This window comes from Lytechinus pictus, chromosome 18 (genome assembly GCF_037042905.1).
Source record: "Lytechinus pictus isolate F3 Inbred chromosome 18, Lp3.0, whole genome shotgun sequence".
In the NCBI taxonomy this organism is placed as follows: domain Eukaryota; kingdom Metazoa; phylum Echinodermata; class Echinoidea; order Temnopleuroida; family Toxopneustidae; genus Lytechinus; species Lytechinus pictus.
In genome coordinates this window covers 17,889,081-17,916,793 of record NC_087262.1, presented here as the reverse complement: position 1 = coordinate 17,916,793, position 27,713 = coordinate 17,889,081, and the positions used below count along the sequence as shown (strand labels likewise).

General features: G+C 38.0%; 1 protein-coding gene across 1 annotated transcript in view; it reads right to left on the bottom strand.

Annotated features, from left to right (window-relative positions):
- Positions 1-21,473, bottom strand: part of LOC129281793 (disks large homolog 5-like) — a 38,472-nt gene extending 16,999 nt beyond the window's left edge. The window contains exons 1-9 of the mRNA XM_054917714.2: positions 18,499-21,473; positions 12,835-14,174; positions 12,138-12,343; positions 9,576-9,708; positions 5,290-5,417; positions 4,628-4,742; positions 3,799-3,969; positions 918-3,336; positions 346-457 (exon numbers count right to left, since the gene is read on the bottom strand). Of these exons, the coding sequence (XP_054773689.2) occupies positions 346-457; positions 918-3,336; positions 3,799-3,969; positions 4,628-4,742; positions 5,290-5,417; positions 9,576-9,708; positions 12,138-12,343; positions 12,835-14,174; positions 18,499-19,417 (5,543 nt within the window). The 5' untranslated portion in view covers positions 19,418-21,473. The remainder of the gene's footprint in view (positions 1-345; positions 458-917; positions 3,337-3,798; positions 3,970-4,627; positions 4,743-5,289; positions 5,418-9,575; positions 9,709-12,137; positions 12,344-12,834; positions 14,175-18,498) is intronic.
- Positions 21,474-27,713: the final 6,240 nt, after the last annotated feature.

The following is a 27,713-nucleotide window of genomic DNA, read 5'->3' as shown; positions in this document are numbered from 1 at the left end:
TATATATTCCTCTTTTGAAAATTATTCTTATAAGATGAGTATCATTAGGTCCACTGAAAACGACACAAATATATATTTCTCATAGTTTTGAAAACACCCTCAGGTGCAAAAGGTTCTTATTTCTTAACCCATTAGGTAATGGTATGAGGTGATTCCTCATAATACTGCCAAGAACTTTCTTTTATGTGCCTCTTTTCTCCTCGTTCTTGAACATTAATGGGGGGGAGGGAGTGATTGCTTCCCTTGCCCCTGTAGAACCTCCCTGGATCATTATGAATATTACTATCATTCAAATTTTGCCCATCTCCTAAACAAAAATTTCTTCACTCATGTTTAAGGACTTACCCTTGGCTAGTGACAGTTACACTGGGTTCAACCGAGACGGCTGGTGAAAGGTATGGAGAATCGTCTATCACACTAGGTGATGTCGGACTGCTGTGACCGGAATTGATAGATGCTACAAACAAAGAGGAAATAGTTTATAGTGGATGATGATGAAGACTCATGGCATTTCTATGGTGCTATATATCTCTTTGGAATCTCCCAGACAATCAGAAAGACTAGGCATGTATGATACAGTACAAGGACTTCCTACAATTGCATTTTACATTTCTATTCAAACCTAATTCAAACCTGACTCTCTATTGGAGATGATATTTTTTATAACCTCCAACAAAGAACAATTGTACATGTGCTATCAAAAGGAAGCTCTAACTTTGACAACCTGGCCCATCGTGCAGGATCTTCTCCCCTTCAATGCAGCGCTCTCCTCCTTATTCATGTGCAATATGAGAGGCTGCTGTAAGATTCTGCATCATGAGGAGAAATCAAAACCTCTGAATATATACAAGAATGTATAGGAAGTTGACTTTATGGTGTTCATACAAGATCAAATGGATGAAGGAATCATTTCTTACCAATATCTGAGGAGCTGGATGGTCCAGGACTAGGCCGACTAGGAGGATTAGGAGTAAAGTGAATCCTATTAAACTTGGTAGGAAGAGATGTTGTGCTATATTCAGAACTAGTACTCAAGGACATCTGGTGTCCTCTCCCACTTCCAGGCAACGATGTCCTAGAGAGGGTGATCGGCTCCCTAGGGTACATCGGGAAAGGATCAAAGTCAGATAATCCTGGTGATGGTGGCTGGTAGTTTGGGCTGTCCTGGATATAGCGGTTGTTGGTGATGGCCGACTCCAGCTTACGACTGATGACTTTGTAGCTCGGTACAGTAGGCTGGATGATCACCTGGGCTTCTGCAGGCCTGGACCAGGTGTTGTAGTGGTTAGAAGATCCTGACTCTGACCGGAGAGACGAGGTGTCCCAAGGTGGAACGGTCACCACTGGATCTGCTCTCACATTCTGGAAAGGTTCTGGAGGCCGTCTGCTGGAGTAATATCCTGGAGATGTGGCATGAACGAGAGGCTCCACTCGGGGCACTATTGCACTTTCACTGGGTAAGTATTTGATTTGCTGCACAGATGGAACTGAGACAGGACGAAAGGCCACAGCCTGGGTAACATCTTTGGTCATGGAAACAAACAACTTGCTGTGTTCAGGATGTGAATCAAATTGAAAGAACCCATTCTGTTTTGGGGAGTCGATGCCATTTTGATTGATGTTATTCTGGCGCATATTGTTCAAAGGACTTGATGGGTTGATAGGTGAAACCTTAACAGTTGTGCTTTGTGTTGAATGGAGTGACCCTTGACTCTTCATCTCAGAACCTGCACTTGATGACTGCCTCCTAGATTCTGATCCATTTGGAGAAGTTGGTGACGGTTCTACATGTCTCAGTGAGGCTTTGAAAGATGATGTACGACTAGGAGGAGTTGGCTTAATAATCGCTTCAACACTATCGTTCCTTTGGGTCATGTCTGGAATTGGTCCCCTCCTACGTTTTTTATGTCCTTTATTGTAGGGATCAGGTGGCCCATGAGATCGGGGCCAAGTACTGTGATCCTTGACATGAACTTGCTGTTTGGGGTGTGTGACAGGCACAGTTTTGCTTTCAGCATCTCCTGCAAAAACATTGTTTTGTGCCTGTTTCTGATCCCAGTCAGGATAGCTATCCTCCTGATCACTGTCCAAATGACATGAAACATATTCCTCAGGCTTAAAGTTCGGCTCCATGTCACGGCCGCTACTGCTAGACCAGCTACGGATGTGACCAGACTGCACTGGCTGCTGCATATGAGGCGATGAGGCATGGAAGTCTCTAGGGGAACAATTCTGCGATATGGATCTTGATACTTGCACATTCCCATTAACATGACTACTATGTACACTTTCATTTTTGCACTCTTCCCAATGACTGGACTCGTAAGAAGGCTTGTGGTTAGGCATCCGCGAGGGATACAAGGAGCGGCTAGGCTCGCTCCATCCATTGAATTCTCTCTTGCGATTCAAGCTTTTTGAAGCATTCCGGTTGTGGATGCTCTCCCTGTGGGGATCAGTTCTATCAAATTGCACTGGCGGAAAGTCATCATTGAAATGACTCTCACGGGTTCCTTCTCTTGGAAATGTTCTATTCTTCCCCTGACCCTCCCTTGAACCAGGGAGAGGTCGCAGGTCACCATTCGTAAGTGGCTGTCCATCATTCTTAATCTCACTTACATGAGCAACATCTCTGCGGCCACTGTCTTGAGGTCTATGAGATGAATCATTTCCATGATACGATCGTAGGTTCCCATCCCTGCGATAGTTTTCATGATGTATTACAACACCCGGTGAAGGTGATTTAACAAACTCTCCTCCCACATGCCGCATTAGATCATATTGTCCGTTGGGATGACCAAACTCTAAAGGCATAATTTCGCGTCCGGAGTATGACTTCCTACTCTCACGTTGGCCAATCTCACTTCTCTTCAGCGAGTTCTGCGGATAATCCCCCACTGTCAACCTCTTGTCGCGGTTCGGGTCTTGGTTGTGCATTTTTTCCTTGACAGAATTCTGCCTGGACAGTGCAAGTGGAGTCTGTTCACCACTGTTGGCCGACTCATGACTGCTCTCCCTCGAATGCATGCTCTCTCTGCGCTGGACAAACGCCCTAAGCGCTTGTTGGACGACCTCATCCTTGGCGCTTGGAGGCTGCTGAAGGTTGCCATTCCTGTCCGACTTCTGTTCTGGAACCTCCATTGGGGGTAGGTAGGGTGTTAGACTGGACTTCGATGACGATGTCTCATGGCTCTGGATGGATTCCACTGTCGGGCTGGTGCTGGATGACATTGACATCCCTGTAACCCTGACAATGTTTAGCATGACTGAATCGTTGCTTGATGAGAGCATCTCTTCAACTTCAGAGACAGACTTGTTCTCCACCAGGAATCCATCAACCTGATCACACAACAAAAAAAATCAGAAACATTTTTTTAGTCATCCTGCCTTTCATTTATTGGGCAATTCCATAAACTTATCAACATCCATCCCCCTGCCATTTTTATCCATTCTTTCTTCACTCCCTGAATTGCTCTTTCGCCATGATAACTTGAGAGCATTATAACTTTTCATACTGACAAGAAAACAGGGGGAAATAATTTAAAGAAGGTCCCATGTATCAGGGGTCAAATACACATAAATTGTGGAATTGTGCCCCACTGCAAAATTGAGTGATATTCTTGTCAATTTTTAGGTGGGCAGGGTTTATTTTATATTTTCATTTGAAGTTACTGATATGATTAAAATTTTGATTTGTTGATTGGTGGTAATGTCTTGGTAAAGGGAGAAACAGAGGGTGAATTTCAAATCTCAAACTTTCCCAACCAATGACACACTTCACCTAGAATTGTTTATACTTACATAAACTATTCTGTCACCAGGTAGAAGACTGCCCTCTTTAGCAGCCGCAGAGCCAGCCACTATCCTGCTGATGAAGATGCCATTATCCAGGACAAGGCCGTGTTCCTTGCCACCATAGAACAGCTTGACTGGATGATGACGGACGCTAGAGGGCCTGCGTCGCTTAACAACCTGACGGAAAAAACCAGCACAAGCAGTAATCTTAAAATCATGAATGAAATTCGTCAAAAGTAGAATAATTTGCTCCTGACAGATTGAGAGGTATACCGTTTCTTTCCTTAGTCAGTAATCAACAATATTTGGAAGATTTAGATGAAATGAAAGACATTAGCTATCTAATAATAGCTAAAACAATAATTGAGATTTGTCATACACCAAGGATCAGAGCTTATAGAGGACATGTGTACAAGATTGGGCAGTTTATCTGCAACCGGCAGGGATTATGCCTAGCAGAAGAAATCATACTCGTATGGTGGTACGCTTCATATCTTAACATGTGTATCTTCACATATGAACCTCTGGGTAGTCTGTATTTACCCATGTGGTTCCTATCAATCTTGAGCTTTGCTATCACCATTAAAAAAGTATCTAGAACAGTGATTTTTTTGGTATTTCTGGACAAACTTATTGTCTTTATGAGTTATCAATATTTCATATATTTTTTAAAAGTTATTAACGATTAGATCTGGTAAGCAAAATGGAAAGAGAAGAAACGTCTTAGAATGATTGTGGAATATTGATAAGAAAGTACATTTTTTTCTAAATTCAAATTCACAAGGAGAGCTAATTCAACTAAACTTCATCATTAAATGATTGATAATGTCCTTACCATGTTGAGTACCCCTCTGCTGTTCTTGACAGCTTGGAGTGCTTGGACGGCTATACTGCGATCTCCCCCATTGGTCAAATCAACATTGTTCACTCTCACAACACAGTCGTTCACTCTGAGGGGAAAAGAGTGAGTAAATACATTTACATAAAGACATCATAACTGGGGTTTCCAAAGAACAAAAACAATTCAATGGGTTATATGTTACTAAGTACTTTCATAAATTACCTTTAGTTAGCAATCACCATAAAAACAGCACGCACACCATATTTGTCAAAAGGGGCTGGTACATTATTCCTGAAGAGATAGGACAAGATATCACATACATTTTCTACAGAGACACCCCCCAAACCTTCCCAGGGTTTCAACTCCACTCCAAAAGGGGCGGCCACTTTTCAGATAATATATGGAGGCACAATGCCAATCTTAGGCTAAAGAGTGAAGAGTGAATATCCTTGGTCCCATGGCTACGCCACTGGTTACTTGAATCTAAGATGATGAAAATTTGCTTTAAACCACTTGCCAATGTGGTAGATCACAGCAATTCAGCTGGACAAAGAGAAACAAATCGGAGGAGGGGGTGTTGGAAAAAAAAAAGAGTTCATAATCATCTAAATTTCTATGAGTATCTTCAATTATCATCAACAGTACATAAAACATACTTCAATCTCCCATCAGCCACGCTGCCCTTGTCGACCTTCGTGATGACGACGGAGCAGTCGTCAGGAAATTGGTGATCCTTGTTGCAGTCGCCGATGTCGAAGCCGAGCATCGTCATATCTCCATCATCCTGATTGAGAAACACATAATCAAGAATTTAGAATGAACGGTTGAGTAGAGCGACTTCCTGAAGAGGTTATTCATATTTCTGCCAAGACTAGACTTGCATTTTAGTTTATTAGTGATGATTTGAGGATATCATCACATAAAGAGGATTTTGGGCCCTGTATCAGAGAGATTAGTGAATGATCACAGGGCCCCGTCTTACAAGAGTTGCAATTGATCCGATCAACCACAACTATGGATGGTCAGCAGCATCAACATCTAAATTACATGTTGTGTTCAAAATATCTTCTAGATATAATGTTTATTCATACATTCATTGTTCTCTTGAAGATTCAGTGTGATTCTCTTTGTTTACTAAGGAGATTGTGCAAATTTCCTGTAGAAAAAATTATGGTATGGATGCTGGATTTCCATACAGTTGAGATTGATTGGATCTATCTTAACTCTTTATAAGAAGGGGCCTAGGTGTGATTTTTATAACTGGTTGCATTAATCAATTTTGTGTATCATACAAGTCAAGTACATAATCGAATTCAAACCCTTGTGTTACTGAGCCCAGACTCTAACACCAGAATCCTAACCCTAAGCTTAGTGAATGATCACAGGGCTGATCTTTAAAACCGATTGCATTAATCATTCTTGTATAATAATATTGGGCCTTAAATGTCTAAATGCATCGGTTTCACTGAATGGTGTGAACAATGCAAAAAATGTACACAAAAAATTTACAAAGATCAGCTGAAAAATACAAGGACACCCATAGGCAAGCATTATTCTTTATTATGGCCAATTTCATTTTCAATACACTTCTTATTTTTATCATGACTGCATTATGGCCCCCAATCCAATGAGACATGTTAACTGAATTAACTGAAATATGTCAGACTTGCCAGTTAGTACTGCCAATATTAATAGTACATATAAAATGATTCACAAAATACTGCCTTACAATGAAATAGAAAACAGATACTCCATTAAATATCAGATAAGCGTTATAGATTTGAGTCGAATACATTTTTTTACATTCGGGTCAACTGTAATGATGTTTTTACAGGCATTATGATGCATTATGCTCTATTGTACAACGCCTACTTAGCTTGTTGTACGCGAGCAAATGGGAGGCTGAATGTCAAACATTCGTACCGTTGCACACAAGACGTACCATCCAAAATGTACCGTTGCACGGCCTTAGGAAGTGACGTCACAATACGATTTAATTCATTGCGCTCAGTAAAAATGAAGGTGAAATACGCGTATAGCTTGCTGGCTAAATTCGCAATGCTGCCCAAGGACATGTGCGCTTGTGGGATTTTACTTTTCGCTTTCAATATTTTTGCTCCCTTTTTGTAGATTACTGCAGGGAATACTCTTGTTTTTTTTAATAAATATTTTCGCTAAATTCTGAGGCGTTGTACAACACATATAGCGAATATTCTTATTCGTGCAATGGTGCAAGATTTCGCATTCGGTGAAAGAAAGAGACGCTCAATTCAACTCGGCTCTCGACTCGTAGAATAGAGCATCTTTCTTTCACCTCATGCGAAATCTCGCACCATCGCACTCATGCCTATTCGCTATTTGTATATTAGTTCATCCAACCCATTGCTTACTGTAACCAGGTAATCCATGTACAAAGCCTATGGAATTACAGAATTCAGTAGTCATCAGACTAATTTTTAACGTATCTCAGAAATAAAGCCCCTTTCACAATTGGTGGTGCGGCTGCTTACAACCGTTGCGATTGTGTGCAACAAATATTGTGACCAAATGATCGCAAACCATCGCATGAGAGATTGTGAAAGTCCCTTTAGTCTTTAGGGCTTATATGTATCAAGTGTTTTTAGTGTTTTTTTTTTTTTTTTTTAGAAATGATTTTTGTCTTATTATACCCATATCATTTTATTCCCAAGTGATAATCATAAACATAAATAAGTGGGCCAAGAAAGACCCACACTAAGTGCCCTATTATTATTAGCATTATTAAGTGTTGCCAATTTGGAACTTAGCATGTTGTGACTTAGTATCATAATCATTAAAAAAAAGTATGGAGACTTATAAATATCAAAATAAATTTGCTCTTGTCTAGTTAGTAATGAGCACTGCTGTTAGTAAAAAAAATATCCCATGAATTAACAACCGACTTTATCAACCTTTCAAAATAATTGATAATTCAATTTCATGGAATGCCTACGAACAAGCTTGTAAAGACTCACCTGTTTCTAAAGGGGGTATTCATTTGGCAGTGTTCCATATGATGTAAAATAACACATGTATTTAAAAGGCAAGATCTTTTGATGATGTAATTATTTTATAACAAAGGAATCCCCATCAAACAATAATTATTATGAATTGAGGGTCATTTTGGATTAAAGAAGGTCATATTTACTCTGGCCCCAATTAATGACAAACCCTACATATGTTCTGGTTTATATTCCTCCTTGTTTTGTAGACAATCGAATGAGTCACTGGGTGGGAAAACTGAATGTAAGCCTGGGAAGTTCTTCAAACTATGGGTGTGCCAAAGCTTATTAATCCACAACAAAGGTTGTGTTTCAACTGACAAGTTTCGTACTGATTCCTTTTACCCGCTAAGAATGATTATATCTTGAAATACACGTAGTTTGATTGGCATAATGATGTTGCTACGTTGGGAAAACTAAGTTTGATCAGCCCAGCTGTTCTAACAAATTATTGTCAAGCATAGGCCTAATGCATATATGATTTTGAATATTTCTCGAATATCTTGAATATCCCTCCCCCCTTCCAGGTAAAAATATCATGAAAAAAATATATTTTATACCTTTTTCAGAGTTTCAACACAGTATGCAAATCTCCTTGTTTCTTAAAATATATCCCTGAAATCATTTCACTTGAACTGAATTCAATTTTATGAATACAGGTTTCACTTGAAAATTACGATGTACTCTACAAAACTTATATATCTCAAAATGCACTTTGACCAACTTGAATGTAAATTCAAGCTCTAATGAATTTAAATAATGGAGAAAAGTATCCTTAAGTGAATATAAAACACTGTTTACAATGCACATAAAAGTCGTTTGTTTGCAGGAAAGCAATGGAACCACAAATATTACCTCAAATTGACTAAATACCTATGAGGGTCACAACACACAGATACTCATGTATGGGACTACATAAAAATTGACAGCTTGTAAGTATCGGTAGTTATTTTTTTATATTTTCAATGTGAGGGCATTGGTAGAGCAATCGAAAGCAGCGGACCATTAATAATGATATTCTACCTTAATATCATATAAAGACTGAGCGCTCACGATGATTATTTTCCATTTTTACCATAATTTTTGTTTATTCTAACGTGGGTTTTTGAACTGGGGTGTGACAAAGAGTTCGGTGTGAGTTAAAGCTACATGTATGCATAAAAGACATGGGCACATGATATAGAGTATCGAAGTGTGATGTCATCAATTTTCACTTTTTGCATAACGGCGTTTTTTTATACAATATTTTGGTAGAGCATGATGAAAAACCCCCACAATCCAAATTTGGTGGGAATCGGTCCATGGGGCCCCAAGATATGACCTCATGAATACATAATAAGCCCCACTGATGTCATGAAACAAGCTTTAGATTGCTCCTCTTATTTTATTCTTTCTGATAAGATTGATTCTCTCCTTGTATTTTTTCATTTTTTTCAAAATTACAGATTCTATAAAGTGCTAGAAACGTATACATGTAAGTAATATTGTTTTCTTTCTTTCTTTTCTTCGTAACTGAAGATTAAGAATTTAACTTTGTTGAATTACTATACCATATATTCATAACAATTTGAAACTTAATTGTTATATCTCGGCAGTCTATCACTATTACATTCTTCTCTTTCTTTCCTCTCTTCCTTATTCTTACATTTTTATTTTGTTTTCTTGGATGCAAAACCAGTTTAAAGGTGCTTCAACCAATCAAGCTTTTAGCTTATGTTGCAACACCTTTGTATGTTCATTATTTACTTGTGTTTCATATATATATTTATATATTATCTGTGTATTCTTTTACATTGTACGTTGTGAACATGCATGAATAAATGAATGAATAAATAAATATCATACGCAATTGGGAATTCAAGTACGATTATAAGTCACACTTCAATTTTTGTGATACACCCCTCAGTTTGTATTCATCTTACCTTGACAGTTTCTATTTCTACCAACTCCATCTGCCATTCTTGAGAATCAGCATCGATGGCAGAGTCTCGGCTACGAGGAGCAATCAGCTGTCTCATCCTAGCTTCCTTCTCCTCCTGCTGTATCACATTTTGTCTAAAAAAGATTTGAAAAAAAAACTCCTATTAGATTAAAGTCAACTCATATTAGATTAAAATTTATTCCTATTATATTAAAATCAAGTCCTTTTAAATCAAATTAACTTCTATTTGATGAAAATCAAGTCCTACCAAATTAAATTCAACTCCTACTAGATTAAATTCAACTCCTACTAGATTAAAATCAACTCATTTAAGATTAAAAATTTACACCTCTTAGATTGCATTCAACTATTATATTAAAATTAGTGAAAACATTAAAAAATCAGCACAACAAAAATCAAATCAAGTAAACATAAACATTGAAATTGTCAAGTAAGAAGGCAAATTTAACAAAACTTTAACAAAATTTGAAACTTGACAATGACGCTTGAAGAAGTTGGCTCCCATATGATATTGATACAAGTATGATTTCAAAATTATACATTCTATCACCAAATTGAGTATGAATTAAAATTGTTAAAGCTGTTCAAATCAAACTGCAATACAACAAGACTCTTACTAAAAAGATGACAGAAAGGAAAATTCCCTGTAAATCAAGATCAAAATGCTTTTAAACTTTTAAGCTGTAGAGAGCGTAAACATTTAATATTACACATTAAATATGGTCATTTTGCCTCCGACGAAGATTCTGCTAGGATCGAAAGCTTAGGCCCCTTTTTGACTTTCTACATTAAATATGAACAAGACTAGACCTATTCCCTTTTTATCTTTCAATAGGAAGATAATTGACCTTTAAATTACATTACTTTAATAGTCTGCTCATTAATGCACACAAATACAGACAAGGGCAACGCAATGTCAGGCAATTAAAGGATGCCCACATAGTTTCAAACAAACCAACAAATATTTTACAAAGCCAGCGTGTAATAATTGAATCTGATTATTCAGGACCTATTATGCCGAGTAGAATTTTAATCAGTAAGAACAAATACTATACAAATGAGTTTTTACATCACAGAAAATACACCATTTAATTACATGTACACTTTTAATATCTTCAACTAATATTGCCATATTTCATTAACATGAAGTGTTTGGAGCTCCTGTACCTTCACAATATTTGTAATTAAACATTTTTTCCCCTTTACTGTTTAAGGCAGTTTCTAATTACACAAATCAAAAAATTGGCCTTAGACAAAGAGTTGATATCACAATAATGTATTCCGTATATATTACATTAATCTTTTTCCTTTGTTTATAATGCAAACATTTTATATCATGGCTTTATCTACTTTTGTAGGCCCAGAAAAAAAAATCATTTGTAATTGATTAGCTCCTTCGAATTCTCATAAACCCAACTGCTTTTCATTTTTTCGTGAAACAGGGCATGCAATACTATTATTATTGTTCATTTAAAAAATGTAAATATGAGAGTATTTGATGCCGAACCTGGGCTCCATAACATCAATCTTAGCGATCGATCATGACGCTGATTTCTATGATTTATTGAATGGATTATTGTGCATGATCAATCGTTAAATCAGCCCAAAGATTAATTGCAAAAGGTTTCATGTAACAGGGCCCTGGTTACCATGACACAAAGCTTATTATTGATCATAAGGCTGGTTTTCACAGTTGATCATACACAATGATCAATGCAATTAATCATAGAACTCCGCCCAATGAATGATTGCTAAGCTTCATGTTTAGGGGTCCTGGGGCCCATAACACAAAGCTTAGCAATGATCGTAGAACATTTTTCTAAAATTGATTTCATTGACTATGATGTACAATCGTTCGTGAAAATCAAGCATAGGATTAATCGCTAACCTTTGTCTTACGGGACCCGGGTCTTTAATACTTCACAGCTGGTAATCTTTATTCCTTTCCCTCTAATGAGAATAGACCTATCATTCATCTCATACAAGGATCCTTCCATTACAAATTAGTATGCTCCTGTTGATGTCCTTACACTATTGCCCTTGTATTAGAGAATTGGGTTTGGTAATTGCCTGGACATATTACCCACAAATTCAATGCGACAACCATCGAGAACTGCTTGTTGAACTCCGGTGAGACTTCACAATGAAAAAATCAGGGTTTCTTTGAAGTCAGAAGGACTTAACTTCTCATGACACTTAATGAAGAAATGGTTTGTTTGGATTCAGAAGGGCTTATAATCGCACAAGATTTAATCATTTTGGGTTGACATGACCTAGCATTAAAAAAAATTGGGGTAATCATGTGTTTGTTTTGATTTAAAAAAATCATGCATCCCAAACTCACGGTCATCTGTCTAAAAAAAATAAAGCCACAATGCTTGTAAATAGGAATACCATTCCATTAGATAAAGCCCTGTGGCAGCAAAGTTCTGCACTCTCCTAAAATTTTTACTTCTTTTGAGATATGAGGTTTTGCTACCCAGACATCATTATGCTCTTCATTATAGTTGGAATTATAAGAGTTTGTTAATTTGTTACTTACTTGACTTCGTTGAGTTCTTTTGTGACTTCATTCTTCTTTCTTTCCACATCGTCCGTCTTGCGCAGAGCTTCTGCATAGTTGCTGACTGCCCTGTCGCGTTCCCGACGGAGTTTGTCACAGAGGGCCCGTATACTCTCCCTCTCAGCCACGATCTTATCTCGCTCCATAAAGGCCCAATCTCGTAACCTCTTGGCATTCTCTGATTCCTGTAAATACAGAAATTATATAAAGATCAAGGAAATGTTGCATGTATCAATATAATGACCTGATAGTAGGGAAGTGGTCTTCAAAGCTCTCGTCCAAAATTTGTGACAAATGATGTGCTTGATTTTATTTGTAAAGTGAATATTCCTTAATTCCACAACCCTTGTAAAATATTTGAAGCCATCATTTTTGTTAGTTTCTAACTATCATCCACATAGAAAAAATGCCCATCTGAGCCAATAAGTCATTATTTTTACCAAATGGCAAAACCTATAATCTCAAAGCCATTTCTTTTTACACCGAGTCCAGAAAACATCTGAGCCCTGTTTTGTTCCTGAAACCTTTCCATGACCCATAGAATACGAAATTCTTCAAACTTCAGACGACTAGTTGGTTCCCGTAGGCACCCACTTAATTACAAATTAGCAAAAAGGCTATTACAGTTCCTCCTCTAACTACCCAACAGAAAGTTATAGGAAAATTACTATCTCACCTGTACTGATTCTTTAAGTTCCCTAGTCAAGGAATCCACCTTCCTTCTCAGAGACTCCACTTCCTTGTTGACTTCTTTGTACTCATGGTTGGTCATCTCCTGTTCCTGTTTGGCTTTGTACCTCTCCTGATTGACTTCCTCTAGCTGGTCCAAGGCTTCCTTCCGCTCATGACGTGCTACCTGCAGCTCCTCTTCATACTTTCGGAGGTCCTGAAGGATACCTTCGCGTTCTTTCTTCGCCATCATGGTATTGTTGATCATGACGCGATAGCGTTCTGACAGATCGCTAATTTTCTTTTCTGATTGGTCCTGCTCACGCAACGTGTCAACGAGTTTCTGATGCAGATGGCTATAGTCGTTCTGCATGGTGGCAAGTTTTTCCTCAGCAGCCTTTCGCCTGGTAGATTCCCGCTGTGCTTCGTCCTGGAGCTTTTCAATCTCCTTGTGGACTTCATCGCGTTCACTCATGACCAGACGGTGTTCATGTACAGCCTGGTCACGATCCATCTGTGCCTTTTTGATGGCTTGTTTGAAGACTCTGCTATCCTGCTGAGCTTTGTACTCCTGCTTTCGAAGCTCTTCCAGCTCCCTGCGAGCTTTCTCATACTCTCTTATTGCACCTGTACACTGTTGTTTCAGAGCATTCCTCTCCTTCACCGCAGTGTCTATTTGAAGTTGTAACTGACTCTTATCTTCCTGTAACCTTTCAATTTTGTTCACTCCTGATCCATGGGAGCTCTTCATGTCGGTGTACCGCTTCTGAAGACTGTCATACTCATGTTTCAGGGTCTCATACCTATCCATGGCCATATCGTACATCCTCTTCACATCAGGTTGTCCCATGACACTCACAAATTCCCGACTTTGGATTCGGAGTTCATTCAACTCCTTGGCATCATCATCATATCTCTGTCTAAGATCATTGATCTCCTGTTGCACTTGGTTTCTCTCAGACATCAGCTCCGCATACTCCTGCTGGAGCCCCTGGAGCTTACCTCGTAGCTGATCCCCATTGCTCATGGCTGTCCTGTGCTGCTTGCAGTAGTAGTCAGCATCCTTCCTTGCCTGGTCATACATCTTCAGTGTCTCTTCATTCTGTCGCTTCAAGGTCTCCAGCTTCAGCATGGCTTCCTGGTACCTTGCCTGCAGCTTACGGTTGGGGATTCCCCTGTCCGCCAGGGACTGATCGGAGGGGTGCATGTTGACAACCTGCTTGAAGACATCCTCGTTATCACTGTCAAGACTGCTTTGGACCGAGACACCATGTTCCTTTGAACCGGTACCAGGCACCATCCTCGGGATGAAAGCAGAGTTTGGACGTGGCATCAACATCCTAGGACCTGCATCAATAGAGTAAAAGGAGACAAGGGAGACTTTTTTTAGTTTTCAAAATGATGTCTTTGTATAAGTACACTCCAATAGTCTGTGTAAGAAAAATATGAGTTATCACACTTCAGGCTCTGAAGAATTGTACCTTTATGGTATTATTATTATTCTTATTTCTACTATTATTATTTGTTTGGCATCCCCTGTGCCTGGGAGGTGAAAAGCAAACTGATTCACTCTGACCCGCAGTGGCTTCTTAACGTGCAAAGGTGGTGACTATCTTGTACGTGGGGCCTCCATTAAACGTCCTATCTGAGGGATGGAGTGTTTTCCACTGTAACATAGCCTGCATTTATGGAACAGGGGAGAGACATTTACACAAAACGCAGGCTTCAGTCATCTGCCCAGGGTGGACTCGAACCCACAACCTTTCTTTGGACAGGCAGACGCTTTACCAACTGAGCCAACTTCACTCTCGCATAGAAATAGAAAATGTACTGTGAATTCAGAAGACGAAACCAAGGTCTGAAAAATTAAAACTTGTAACCCTGGAGGATGAAGACTTGTAATTGTGAAGATACATCATATGCTAAGATGAATGTAATAAAAATATTTCCTGGTGAATACTTTTGCAGGGAATACTGCCAAACATTGGGTTAAGAAAAGGTTAAAAGTAGAAGAAGGAAGTGGACAGAAATGAGATCATGAAAAGATGGAATAAACGAGCGGGCAAGCCACAGAGGATTAAAAAAAAAGAGAGACAAGGAGTGAAAAAAACACACTGCTTCAACCTTCAGGCAAGCTCCAAGGTATATCTCCAAGGCGACAATGGTAAAATGTTACTCTTAATATATATACCCCCTGCAGACTGACTATGTTACAGTATAATTATGTCATGTGCATGAGTAAACATAGAGGCTTGCCACCAGGTTTAATTGCTTATCGGCTCACAGCTCCTTCAATATCCCCCCCCCAGTTCCATATATGTACATGCGCACTCGCTCTCTCTCTCTACCCACCAAATGGTTCTCTTTCTCTCTGTCTTTCTGTTTATTATTTTCTGCTCTTTCTCATTCTTTTCTTTATCTCTTTTTCCTTATCTTTCTCTGTCTCTACTGTCCTTTTATCTCTCTTACTCCCTCCTGTTTTTCTTTCATTTACTCTTCCTTCTTTCTCTCTCTGTTGCTATCTTTATCTCCTTTTATATCTGTCTCACTCCCCTTCTGTGCCCCTGTCTTACTATCTTTCTCTCTTTCTATCTCTGACCCTGTCTCTCTTTGTTCCCTTATCTCATTCACTGTTTAATTTTCCTCTTCCTTCTCTCATTCCTTTCCAATCAACGCCCCCCCCCCCCCCCCCTCTCTCTCTCTCTCTTATGTTTTCCCTTCTGTTCTCTCCCTCTTCACATCTCACTAATCATGTGTAACGTGTCGCAGACTGATCGTAACCATTCCCCACAAACTTTTCTTATGTACAAAGAGTATTAACTGCTAATGAATCAGCAGACATGCGTGCAAACACACTACTGATCACCAATTATTAGACAACAATGCCCAATAACAGACTCAGCCCATCTATTGAATATTTTTTTTCATATTAAATTTCTTTTCTCTTGTGTTTCTAGACAGATTGACACATTGTTAATTTTGTTTTCAAATTGAAATCAAATTGACTGCCTCTCCATCTATCTACTCTAAGCAATTATTATTTGTCGAGCGGAAGGTCAAAGGTCGTTAGGTCCTCAAACAGATTTCCAGTTGGATCACAAATTAGTTCATCATCTAATTAGTTGATATGAAAAAGGTATGTTGTTTCTTTTATGAATTGGTAATATTATTTTGATATTACATTTGTTCCTGGCTTACACTCTAAATTTCATGGATTTAATATAAATCCAGATCTACATCAGATCAACTGTCGTAAGCAAATCAAATTCAACATTTCATATGAATCCTGAAGATGTTTTTTTTTTATTTAGATGTTTCTTACTTTAACAAAGTCTTAGATTGAACAATTGATAATCATTTTTAAAAATCCACAATCTGATTGGTCCAAACAACAGTTGATTTCTATATATTTTAATTTCATGAAATTTAGAGAACACTGCCAATCAGAAACAAACAATCAGCTTATCCACTATTTGAATAATCACCACCACAGTGAACAATGGTTTTTATATTCAAATGCATTAAAAGTAAATTAGATACATATATAAAACATAAAAGAAGTAATATATCACAAAAACATATAGCACATAAATGTGCAATATAGTGATATAATAGTTGTTTTGCAAATATCTAGATTCTTGTATCCAAGTTCAGACAAGATTTGGATGAAAAGTAACATGCAAACCATGACAAAATCTGCAAGATACAAATATTGGCTTTGAGCAATGAAGATTTTTTGAAAGATATTACATGTTTAACTCTTTTCCCCCTAAAAATGGAATATGCCAATCATGTGTGCATAAACTACACATATATCTACATGTTTATCATTGGATCTTACTCTTGTAATTGGTGAAAAGTAACATGCAAACCATGATAATAATATTGGCTTAGAGCAACGAAGATTTTTTGAAAGATATTACATGTTTCACTCTTTCCCCCCCAATCATGTGTGCATGAACTACACATATATCTACATGTTTATCATTGGATCTTACTCTTGTAATTGGTGAAAAGTAACATGCAAACCATGATAATAATATTGGCTTAGAGCAACGAAGATTTTTTGAAAGATATTACATGTTTCACTCTTTTCCCCCAATCATGTGTGCTTGAACTACACATATATCTACATGTTTATCATTGGATCTTACTCTTGTAATTGGTAAAGAGTATTAAACATGCAAACCATGATAATAATATTGGCTTAGAGCAACGAAGAATTTTTGAAAGATATTACATGTTTCACTCTTTTCCCCAAATCATGTGTGCTTGAACTACACATATATCTACATGTACATGTTTATCATTGGATCTTACTCTTGTAATCCCAAGTTATGTTCCTTTAAAGTCAATAGTTTATGTATGGTTTCATGACTACCAGTTTGTCAACACCATGAATAATGTGATCCTATATTAGTCTCCAACAATATTTCTTTTATTTTTCATCCAAAATGAATTCATTATTACCATTCTAAACACCCCCACTCCCTCAAGAAATATTCTTTGATGTGAAAAGGTCAAGAGGTATGCACTGCACAATCATTTCACTTTTAGTAGAGAGTGACTAATAAATTCGGCAAATCTTTACAAAAAATTGAAAATGTTTATACTAACTGGAGCAAATACATGCGATCCTGCAATACACTTTAGGCTATGTAGGCATGTAATACAGAAGACGGTATATGCTAATCACCTCATAACTATGCAAATTGCATATCGGGTTTGCGATGGCTGTAATATTCAGTATACGCTTTTCAATTTTTAATGACTTGACACAGGCAGCGAATGGAAAGGAAATAGCTTTCCTGCAATTGAGCACTCATGACACAAACTAGCACATTTAACAGCTCTTCAAATTATAGAAATATCATGTATTTCAGTCACGAGAGGCAACAATTTTCAATTGCAGATTTTAAATGAGAATGACTCAAAAGATGCACTCTGAAATTTCATGGATTCAAAATAAATCTAGATTGACTGTGGATGAATGACAAGTCAAACTTCAGAGTTAGATTTTCTTGGATTTAAAAAAGAAGAATCAAATGATGCAATCTAATTAACAAAGATTTAGATTAGATCCACTAGATCGTGATCAGTCAAACTTTGGATTTAGATACAAATCCTCAAGATTTATTTTTTCATCTCATATGATTTAAATTCAAATAATAGACAGGTTTCACTTCATTCACCTTCAAGCTAAGTGTAGGAAATACCAAAGGGTTTCCCTGGATTGCCCCTAAATATTCACAAAACCTTTTTCATGGGGGGTACTATTTTCTTTATAAAATGCCCCAAATATGCTCCAAATTCATAAAAGATATTTTTGTTTTTCAATCATTTCTAGAAGTCATGATTGCTATCTATAGACGAGAAAGCTAAATGAACATTTATGTACAGCAAAGTCTAATACTATATTTTTGAAAAATTATTGTTAAAAATGAATATTCATAGCCTACCCATCAGGCAAAAAAATCATATTTATATTTTGAGGGCTACTTTTCACAACTGCAACAATGGAAAATCTTTAACATTGCAATGAATGGGGATTTTTCTTGGCTCTTTTTTTTAGTTTTCAGGGCTCCTTTGAGCATTCTGGGGGCAAAATTGCCTCTAGCCCCAGTGTAACGGACACAGGGGGACAACACAGACATTTCTTTGAAATACCTACTTGGAACCTTGTCGTTCTCTCCTGCCATCTCCAGAAAGTAGAACGGTTGATTCCGCCGAAGACAAAGTTTCATGAAATTAAGTCTCTTCCTTTGGCAGAACGTCAGGGATGGGGTGTTAGAATACAGCAAGGATGCAATTCCTCTGTTCAAATTATCATCCAGTTTTAAACTTTGGATGAAGATGGGGCTGCTTTCATCACTATCCTGGTTAAAGTTCACTTTCCCATTGGCATGGAAGTCTTCCTTTATGACGTTATTGTTGATCGATAAGATTGGGTTCTTTTTGGAATATCCTACAGTGGGCTTCTTACCGTTGTTTCCTCCAGTATCAAAATGCCCATTTTCTAACCATTCACCTACTGTGGTAGTTGCATTGATGTACACATTATTTCCATTTAGGATGCTGTATTCCTTGCGGTTTCCATTCGTTAGATGTGGGTCTGGTCTAACTGCAGTGCCATTCACATCAAATTTTTTTAAGTCTAATCCACAGTGTCCATTGAGATGCTCTTTCCTTCGCTCAGGAACAGGCATATGGGAACGGTCACCATTTCTGTCCTTTTCATAATCACCTTCACAGTGACCGTTCACAGGAAGCCGTCTCACAGCCGAATACCTTGCGTCGATGCCATTGCTTTTGTGACGGAAGACAAAATCAGCGTCAGAATCAACGCCGGAAGACCTCTCAGAGTTCTGCCTACTTCTGCTGATGTTGACACTCTCGTGAAGTCTCCAGGTGCCCATAAGAGGGATTCGTTTGTTGGGGTTGTGCTGGACGGCTCCAAAGTTAGGAATAACAATAGACTTGCCGATTCCTTCTCGTGGGGAGCTCTCGCCGCTCGAAGACAGATGGTCCGAGTCCGAGTCAAACATCTCTGCTCTGCGCTGGTACACAAGCGTACTGTTCTCAAAAGCCATTTTTTGCAATGCTACCTCTATTATGGCTGCAGAATATCTTTAGAATTAGACAGACGTAGCTAAAAAAATTTCCTTGATGAGCTTAACAAGCAATGCCAAGTCACAAGTACCTTGCCAAGAATAATACGACTTCATTAGAGATGAAATCATATCAAGTTTGATAACCTTTATTATTAATGGCATCAATGTCATTTATCTATTAGCTGTAACAATGCAGCAGAACGAATCACAATGCACTAAACAGCTTCAGCCCTCAGGCAATCAAAGCGATGTGGTTCCTCACCGAAGACATCTGTATATATCTTCAAATTGAACTTCATTACGGCTCTCTCACTGTGAACCCATTATCGTCAGGTCCAAGGTAATAAAGCTTAGAATCAAACAAATCGTCTCAAACCTCTTTCTTTCTGAAGTCAACTGAGAGGCAAGATGATGTAAAATTGCTTTTGTTCCGCAAATAGCACTCCGACAATCATACCAATCCCCTAACTGTCATTTCAATTTAGAGAAGGTCTCTCATTTGAAATGACAAGTTCCTGCTGTAATCTTGATTCTAGCCATTGCTTTTTTCCCCCTTCGCTGTAATCGTCACTTCAATATATCTCTTGTTATTAGCCTTCTGATAGGTGAAATAAGGAAACAATTCGCAGACGAGATGAAAAATACTCATCCATTTCTGATGTAAACAAGGAGGTGACAAATCGATCACTTTCCAAAGTCGCGTAAAACATATCCACATTCCTTATGCATTTTTTACTTTGGCGGCACGACTTAGAAATTGGGTGAGAAAAATTGATTGCTTATTGAAGTCTGCTGACGTTGTTGAACATCTCCCTGAGTTACTGAAAGGCCAGTCCATAACCTTCAATAACATTCTCAAAGTCAAAACATTACCTGAAGGTCATTCCATCTAGAGTACATTTCCTCACCTACTTTTATCCTCCAGCAATGTACCATAATGAAATCCAATGTTGTAAATCATTCCTGCTTAAAGAACATAGATACATGCAGCCTAGGCTGAAATTTATTTTCCATGTGTCTGCCTCGATGACCACAGAGAACGGATGGAGCTTCGCAGGTTCAAGTCGAGCTTTAAGTAATTGCCCCGTCAGATGAAAAATTACATCCAGTGCGTCGCTTGTAATCAACTCTTCATATCCTGAGTGGTTTTATAGGTTGAAGACAGGTTCCCTAATCCCCTTTACACCTGCAATATCACAAAAATATTGATGAGGGGGTCCCTTTTTTTCTTGCTGGCAAACCGTCAAGTTTATCAGTGAGGTAATCTTATCCAGGCTGAAGCCTTTGTTTCTCTGAAGATGTTGGGAACGTAAGACGAAGCTGTTCACCTGCGGTGGTGTGTCTGCGCAGGGAAAGATAAACCGAATGGGAGAAGTGGGGTAGGTTAAACGAAGGAGCAATCAGGAAGCGAGGTATACCACCAGTCAGAGATAGCTCAGCAAATAATGAATGAATCCAACCCAATCGAGCTCGGGAGATGATTGCCTCGCGTGCTTCAACGAGATTCTACCTCGCATAGAACATAATTAGCTTCAGCGATAGCAGCAAGCTTGCAGGGTTTACAGGATAACAACAATGCCCCCTCTCCTGGTTACATAATGATCTCATCAGTGGCGAGATGATATGAATCTGCAATCCACAGGGCATTTAACACTGATGAGAAATTAGACAGTGGGGGTTCCGTCCTACCCCCTCGCTCATGGACTCATCGCAGCAACGGTCACAAGCTGTTTGAACAACAGTAGATCTCTAATATCTCTCTGACATCATATGGGTTATCACGAACAGGCCTGAATTAAAACTGGAGAAATGTAAGCCTCATTTCATAATGTCCATCTGCTCATTACTCCCCCTCCAATCCTTCAGACTGTTTCTCTATCTCCATCAATCCATCCAATAATCTGACGTCCTCATTTCTCGACCTTCCTCCCTCTTCACGCCACATCAACCATCGCCTCCACGAAATGCCACTTGACTCTACGCAAATGTTCGATTCAGCGATCGCTCCAATCGCTCTGTTTGCTAGACGATGTCTGGAGTACACGGAGAATTGCAAAATTGTTGCCAGGGTAATGTTTGATAAGATACAAAGTTATACTTTGCACAGGTACATGTATCGTGCAATGTCTATCTTTAGGTGCCTTTCATTTAATACAACATTGAACATCAAACACAGAGGGATGCATGAAAGAAATAGAGGGATACACGGGGACCAAACATCATGCATTTGATACAAATAGTCAGACTACCCAAGAAAAGAAATCCAAGAAATAACAATTAATCCTGGAATGATATCAGAGGTGAAAAAAAATTCTTATAATACTCCTCTAAAAGATTTGAAATATAGATTTCATTTACTACTTAGCCTATCAACTACACAGAGATATTTTTTTCAAATTGTAATCAAATACTTTGGAATAAACAACGCCATGCAATTGCAATCAAGAATAAAAATATTTGTGATTCTGATTAAGAATAATCAGAATAACATCTTGCCCTTCTTGGCTGCATGTCATGAAGAATTTAACCAAGTCACCTCTTATATTGAAAATAGTGTGCAAAATTTTGATTTGAAAGATAGTCTTGATGACGGAAGTACTTGATTTAAAATAACCCTCTGGAGAGAAAAATACAAGGAATATATCGTACCTAAGCCAGGCCTGAAATCCATACATCAAATACATCAACCTTGAGTGAGAAACATGCCGAGATATGTTACCATTCAAATTCCTAATTAATCGTCATATAATCCTCTGTTAAGGCTTATTCCTCCTCCAGCACAGATAACATACGTGTGAATGCGTTTTAAAGATAAATTCCAGTTTTGGGAACGATCTCAAAATGACTTTTTACAGAATTTAATATAATGATCACCAAAGTGTCTGTTTGTATGAATAAAAAATATGTTCCAAAGGATTCTGGAAGAAATTGTGTAATTGCTGAGAAATAAGCAAAATAAGCGCGGATTCGGTCACTTCCGTCGGGTCTTTATTCCAGCAATAATAATAAACTGTCCCACGTGTGCCTATCTGTGTTGGCGATCTTCAGTGTGATCGTTTTTTAGCTAGATATTATGATTTCACAAAGTTCAGTTTATGTAACTGTACCAGATCTAGATCCACGATGATATATCAATACTTTACCTTGGTTTTACATACTTTTTCACGAAATCAATGTTTTACTGCAACTACGTTCATTTAGCTTTAAATTTGACAGAGTAGCAGCAATTCACTGATAAAAATACTTGCGGAATCAAAAAATGAGTAGTCTACAACATCAGGAATGTTTCAATCTGAAAAGGTCATTCTATTTCCCTTCTTATTCTAAAATCAAATTTAAAATATCTATAATGAGATGTGAGTTCTGTATATATTCCTACACGGTTATTCATTTTTTACAAATGAGGAAAAAAATTCACAGCTAATAATTCAGTGTCAATTATATTTTAGCTCAGACAATGAGATTTTGCAAAGAGTTTGCAAAATGAGACTAAATCCATAACAATAATGAGCCAAGGGAATGAAAATGATTATCACATAATTCCTTAGTCATAGATATGACAATGGCATGGTCAAAACTATAATACGACTATTATGTGCTACAGCCAATGGACATTTAACCCCTATATGGTCAGTTCTAGCGGCCGTGCACCTGCGTTCACTGTTCACAATCCTAGCCATGATGGATGGGTTAATATAAAACGAGGGCAGCGCTATTCTAGAGGATCAGGGAATTCAATCAGGGTATGAATCACTTACTCCTATCAAAATCCAAGTTTTTGATCTCTGAAATCACTTGTTTGGAACAACTGCTATTTCCGTGCCCTGTGATTGAAGAGCGTGCTGGAGCTTTACATTGGTTTTGGAATCAAGTTGCAAGCATTACATACAAAAACAAAATCTAACTAAAGTTACTCCTCCCCCCCCCCCTCCCCCTCTCTCTCCACCTGCACCCCCTTCCTCAAGAACATAAGAATATCTAGGTCCCAAAATGACACGATACGACATTGTATATTTTTCTTACAAAAACCCAAATCATCTGATTCCTTCAGTGTGACATATACTATTTATTGAGTTTGTTGTTTCTGGAAACTGTCTTCATAAAATCTCAATTGTGTAATTAAGAGATAGAGAGCATTTTTGTAATGTTAGGGTCCAAAAAATATGAATTAAGAGAAGATACTTATAGGCCTAATATTCATATTCAAGCCAGTATATACACATACATGTATATCATAGTAAATATAAGTAATCAGCAGAAATTGCATGAATCTCTTACCAATATATTCTTTCTTTTTTTTATCCTTCACATCCTGTATTACAAGCCATAGTGTAGTCTCTATTGGAATACATTAGGTTTCAAGTTTCAACACATCTGTAGTACATGGATTCTACAAAAAAAAATTAGGAAGCATTCCTAACTAGACTCATGTTGGTTTTTCCAACGCTCTTGTATGCATGGCACACATTCTAAGCACTGAACACTCGCATTGAATATCTGATTTTATAGGCAGGGGTCCTACATAGGGCAATTCTTCGAGCCGTCGGGAGTAAATGTCACCGTCACAAACACCTTTTCTTTCATTGCTCCATTTCCCTAAAAAATGCATGAGGTTGACGTTAGTAACCTATCTCATTGCACGTTCACTGCAGAAGTATTGTTATGGAACTCTTTCACAACTGTGCAATGATTTAAAATCAAACAATTTTCTATCTTCGCTTTTACTTTCTCATTTCATGTGAAATTTGAAGCTTTCATTACCCTTTGGAATACAGAGTTCTGCTCTTGCTTAACTTCAGTAATGGCAGTGAAGAATGATTTCAAAAGAAAGGTGGTCAAATCATGGGATGAAGAAATAGTTAACTTTGACGTACATGTAGCATATGCAAACCAAATGCTCAGCAAGAATGGAAACCCTAGTATACTGAATGCAGAACAGCACATGTGGGCCCATTGGTGCTTAGAAAAGACATGTAAAAACCACCAGAATTGCAAAGATTATTTTGTCTTATTACTCAGCAAATACTAATCTACTACAAGAACTATCAAGAACACATTTTGTAAAAATCAATTTATAAAAAAACACTCGGTAAGTAAGTTTGATGGATTCTGTTCAAACTCATTTTATGATTGCTACAGTCTTAGTACAGAACTAGAAGTCACATTTAAGGGCATTTAGCATCATAGACATTTAAAGATAAATTCCAGTTTTGGTAACGATCTCAAAATGACTTTTTACAGAATCTAATATAATGACGACCCAAGTGTCTGTTTGTATGAATAAAAAATATGTGCCAAAGGATTCTGGAAGAAAGTGTGTAATTGCTGAGAAATAAGCAAAATAAGCGCGGATTCGGTCACTTCCGTCGGGTCTTTATTTCAGCAATAATAATACACTGTCCCACGTGTGCCTATCTGTGTTGGTGATCTTCAGTGTGAACATTTTTCAGCGTAGATTTCAAGATTTCACAAAGGTCAGTTTATGTAACTGTACCAGATCTAGATCCTCGATGATATACTGACAATTAAGCCTGGTTTTACAGACTGTCTCATGAAATCAGTGTTTACTGCAACTACTGGCATTTCTCTTTAATTAAAAAAAACCAAAGGAGATATGAATGCCTTTCTATCAACCTAAAAACTCTAAAACCAACAAAAAAATCAAAAGAAATGCTTTTCATAAGTTATAATCAAAGATTTTGTGTAATTTCTATCGTGCCGATAATAGTAGAACACATAAGTGTATTTAAGATGTTTCTGGTCACTTTATATTTCACTTTTTGAAGCACTAAATAATGATTTTCGGACGCGATTTTTCTGGGCTTCATTTTTGTAACATATCACAGACACAGGTGATGAGTGGGACCTCGCAGCTCAGATTAAATCAATAATAGCCAATGCCTTTAAACAAAGTGTAGGTGGTACTATACTTTCTCCAGAAGCATTTCTTTCCACTGTCCACTACCTTAGTATATATGTATTCCTTTAAAATTGCAACCACTGCTAGCCTTTTGTTTAATAATTGTATGAAAGACGTGTAAGGTGTCACTGGATTTTCCCAATTCACGATTATTAGATTACTCCAATGAGTGTCCGAATCTCTTCTAGGATTTCAACCTTCGCAGCAATGGAAGGAAATCTTGGCCACTTGACTTTGTCCTGTACCCTCCATGCTTGTCCACTGTATGGGTGTGTTCATACAGAACTAATTCTCAATACTTACACTGTATTCTCTATATGGCTTTTTTTCATGCACAGCTAATTATATATTCTTGTTCTTTATATGGGTGTGTTTAAACAGACCTGACTCTTTATACATGCTCTCTGTATAGGAGTGTTCATACAGAGCAAATTCTCCATACTTTAAATGGGTGTGTTCATATAGAGCAACTTCTCTATAAGGGAGTGTCCACACAGTGCTGACTCTTTATACTTGCTCTCTATATAGGTGTGTTCATACAGAGCTACGTTTCTATGTGTGCCCATTATAAGGGTGCATTCATACAAAGATCATCAGTAGGTAGAACTACCCTGCTGGAAAGAACACGGTGTCCCACAGTGCGTCCTATGGTGTGTTCACACTTTTGATACAATTTAAAATCATCTTCACAGTTAAATTTCAATGTTTGAAGGTGTGGATCACATTTCCAAATAGAGGTATCCACAGTGTAAATTATCTTCACACAGTAAAATTTTGAGGATTTTTATCATGTGAATCATATCGTCAAATAGACCATGTGAACACACTGTGTGAAACTGTACTCTGCATTTCTCCCTATGATGAAAGACGATGGAAACCATATGACACAAAGCTCTTTCACTTCTAGCTTTTAAATGAACTGTCTGAACCCATGATCTATATAAAGTAGTATGAACTCAAACATGGACAGGGGTGACATTTTGGAGAATGAATATCTCGGTTCTCAGAAAAAGCGGAAATTTGGAAGCGAAGCAGATGTAACGTGACATCACCATGAACTTCTGAAGCACAGGGGCATTTCCTTGGCAGAGGGTCGAGGGCTTAGTATTCGTACCCTATTTGGGAATATAGGTATATTTTCTATTAAACACTGTACCTTTAGAAACAAAACCCTCTGAGTGCAAGAGCGCCGTTAGCTCCATGACCATAAAAAATTCTCTCAGCACGAGAGAGGTGTTAGCTTCATGTCCGAGATAGGAGATGATGCCTTTCAGCATCTTTGAAAATATTTCAGTACCAACCTGTAAATAGCAATTGGTGCACTTAGAGGCTGTTCTCACTACATTCCTAAAACTAGTTTACTGGAAACTAGTTTAACGCGTAGTGAGAACGGTCGAAGCGGTCTTGGAAGCGATCTTCCAAACCAGTTTGGAAAACCACCTCGCGATGTAGTTTTCAAGATCGTTTTGCCTCGTTAAACTGGTTTTAGCGTAAGTGAGGACACAACCGTTCTTCGGCAGGCGATCTTCGCACATTTTGAGCGCGCTACTCCACACGACAGGTGTAGAATGCCTATGCTGCGGTTTCGAATTTCGCGCGAAACATGTCACCCCACTGAGAGCGTTTCCATAGCAACAAAAGCGCTTTACGTGAAGTGATTTTGAAGACCACTTTCGTGTGATCAAGTGGGAACGCTAGCAAAGCGATCTTCCAAAGTGGTTTCCTGAATTGGTTTCCAGTAAACTAGTTTTAGAAAGCGTAATGAGAACGGCCTCTAAGACTCAATTATATTATCTATAGAAAGCATGAAGGACAGTAAGGTAATAAAATAATGATAGAATTAAAGGCATTCAAGAGAAATATACAATTAGGATAAAATATTCAGATTGGTGTTTTGTTTATTCTTTTTTATTCACATCTTCATAATATCCGCTAAAACGCCATAAAATTCTTAAGATAACTTTTTTTTTTAAGACAAATGCACACACATTTGGCTGTGGACTTGTGTGGAAGTACATACTGTTACAACATACATCAGGCTTTTTAGCATTACAGGTAAGTGTTTCCTCTGGAGCTAAAATGGCGTAAAGCTGTGCTTTAAATGACTGCATGTCCCTTGGGGCTCCAGAAAATTAAATCTTTATCTCCTTATCATTTCACATTTTTTATCGTATTCCTCTGCCATCAGTCATTCATTCAGAACCTTGCGCAGACACTCAAGCTGGTGATCAGCTTTCAGGAATGAGTTGAATGGCACGCCAAATCCAAGACCCTCACGGGATCCCAAGAAAAAGGTGTAAAAGATCTGGCCAAATGTGAAATCATATCGTGGGTCTATACGACCACAATAGGATG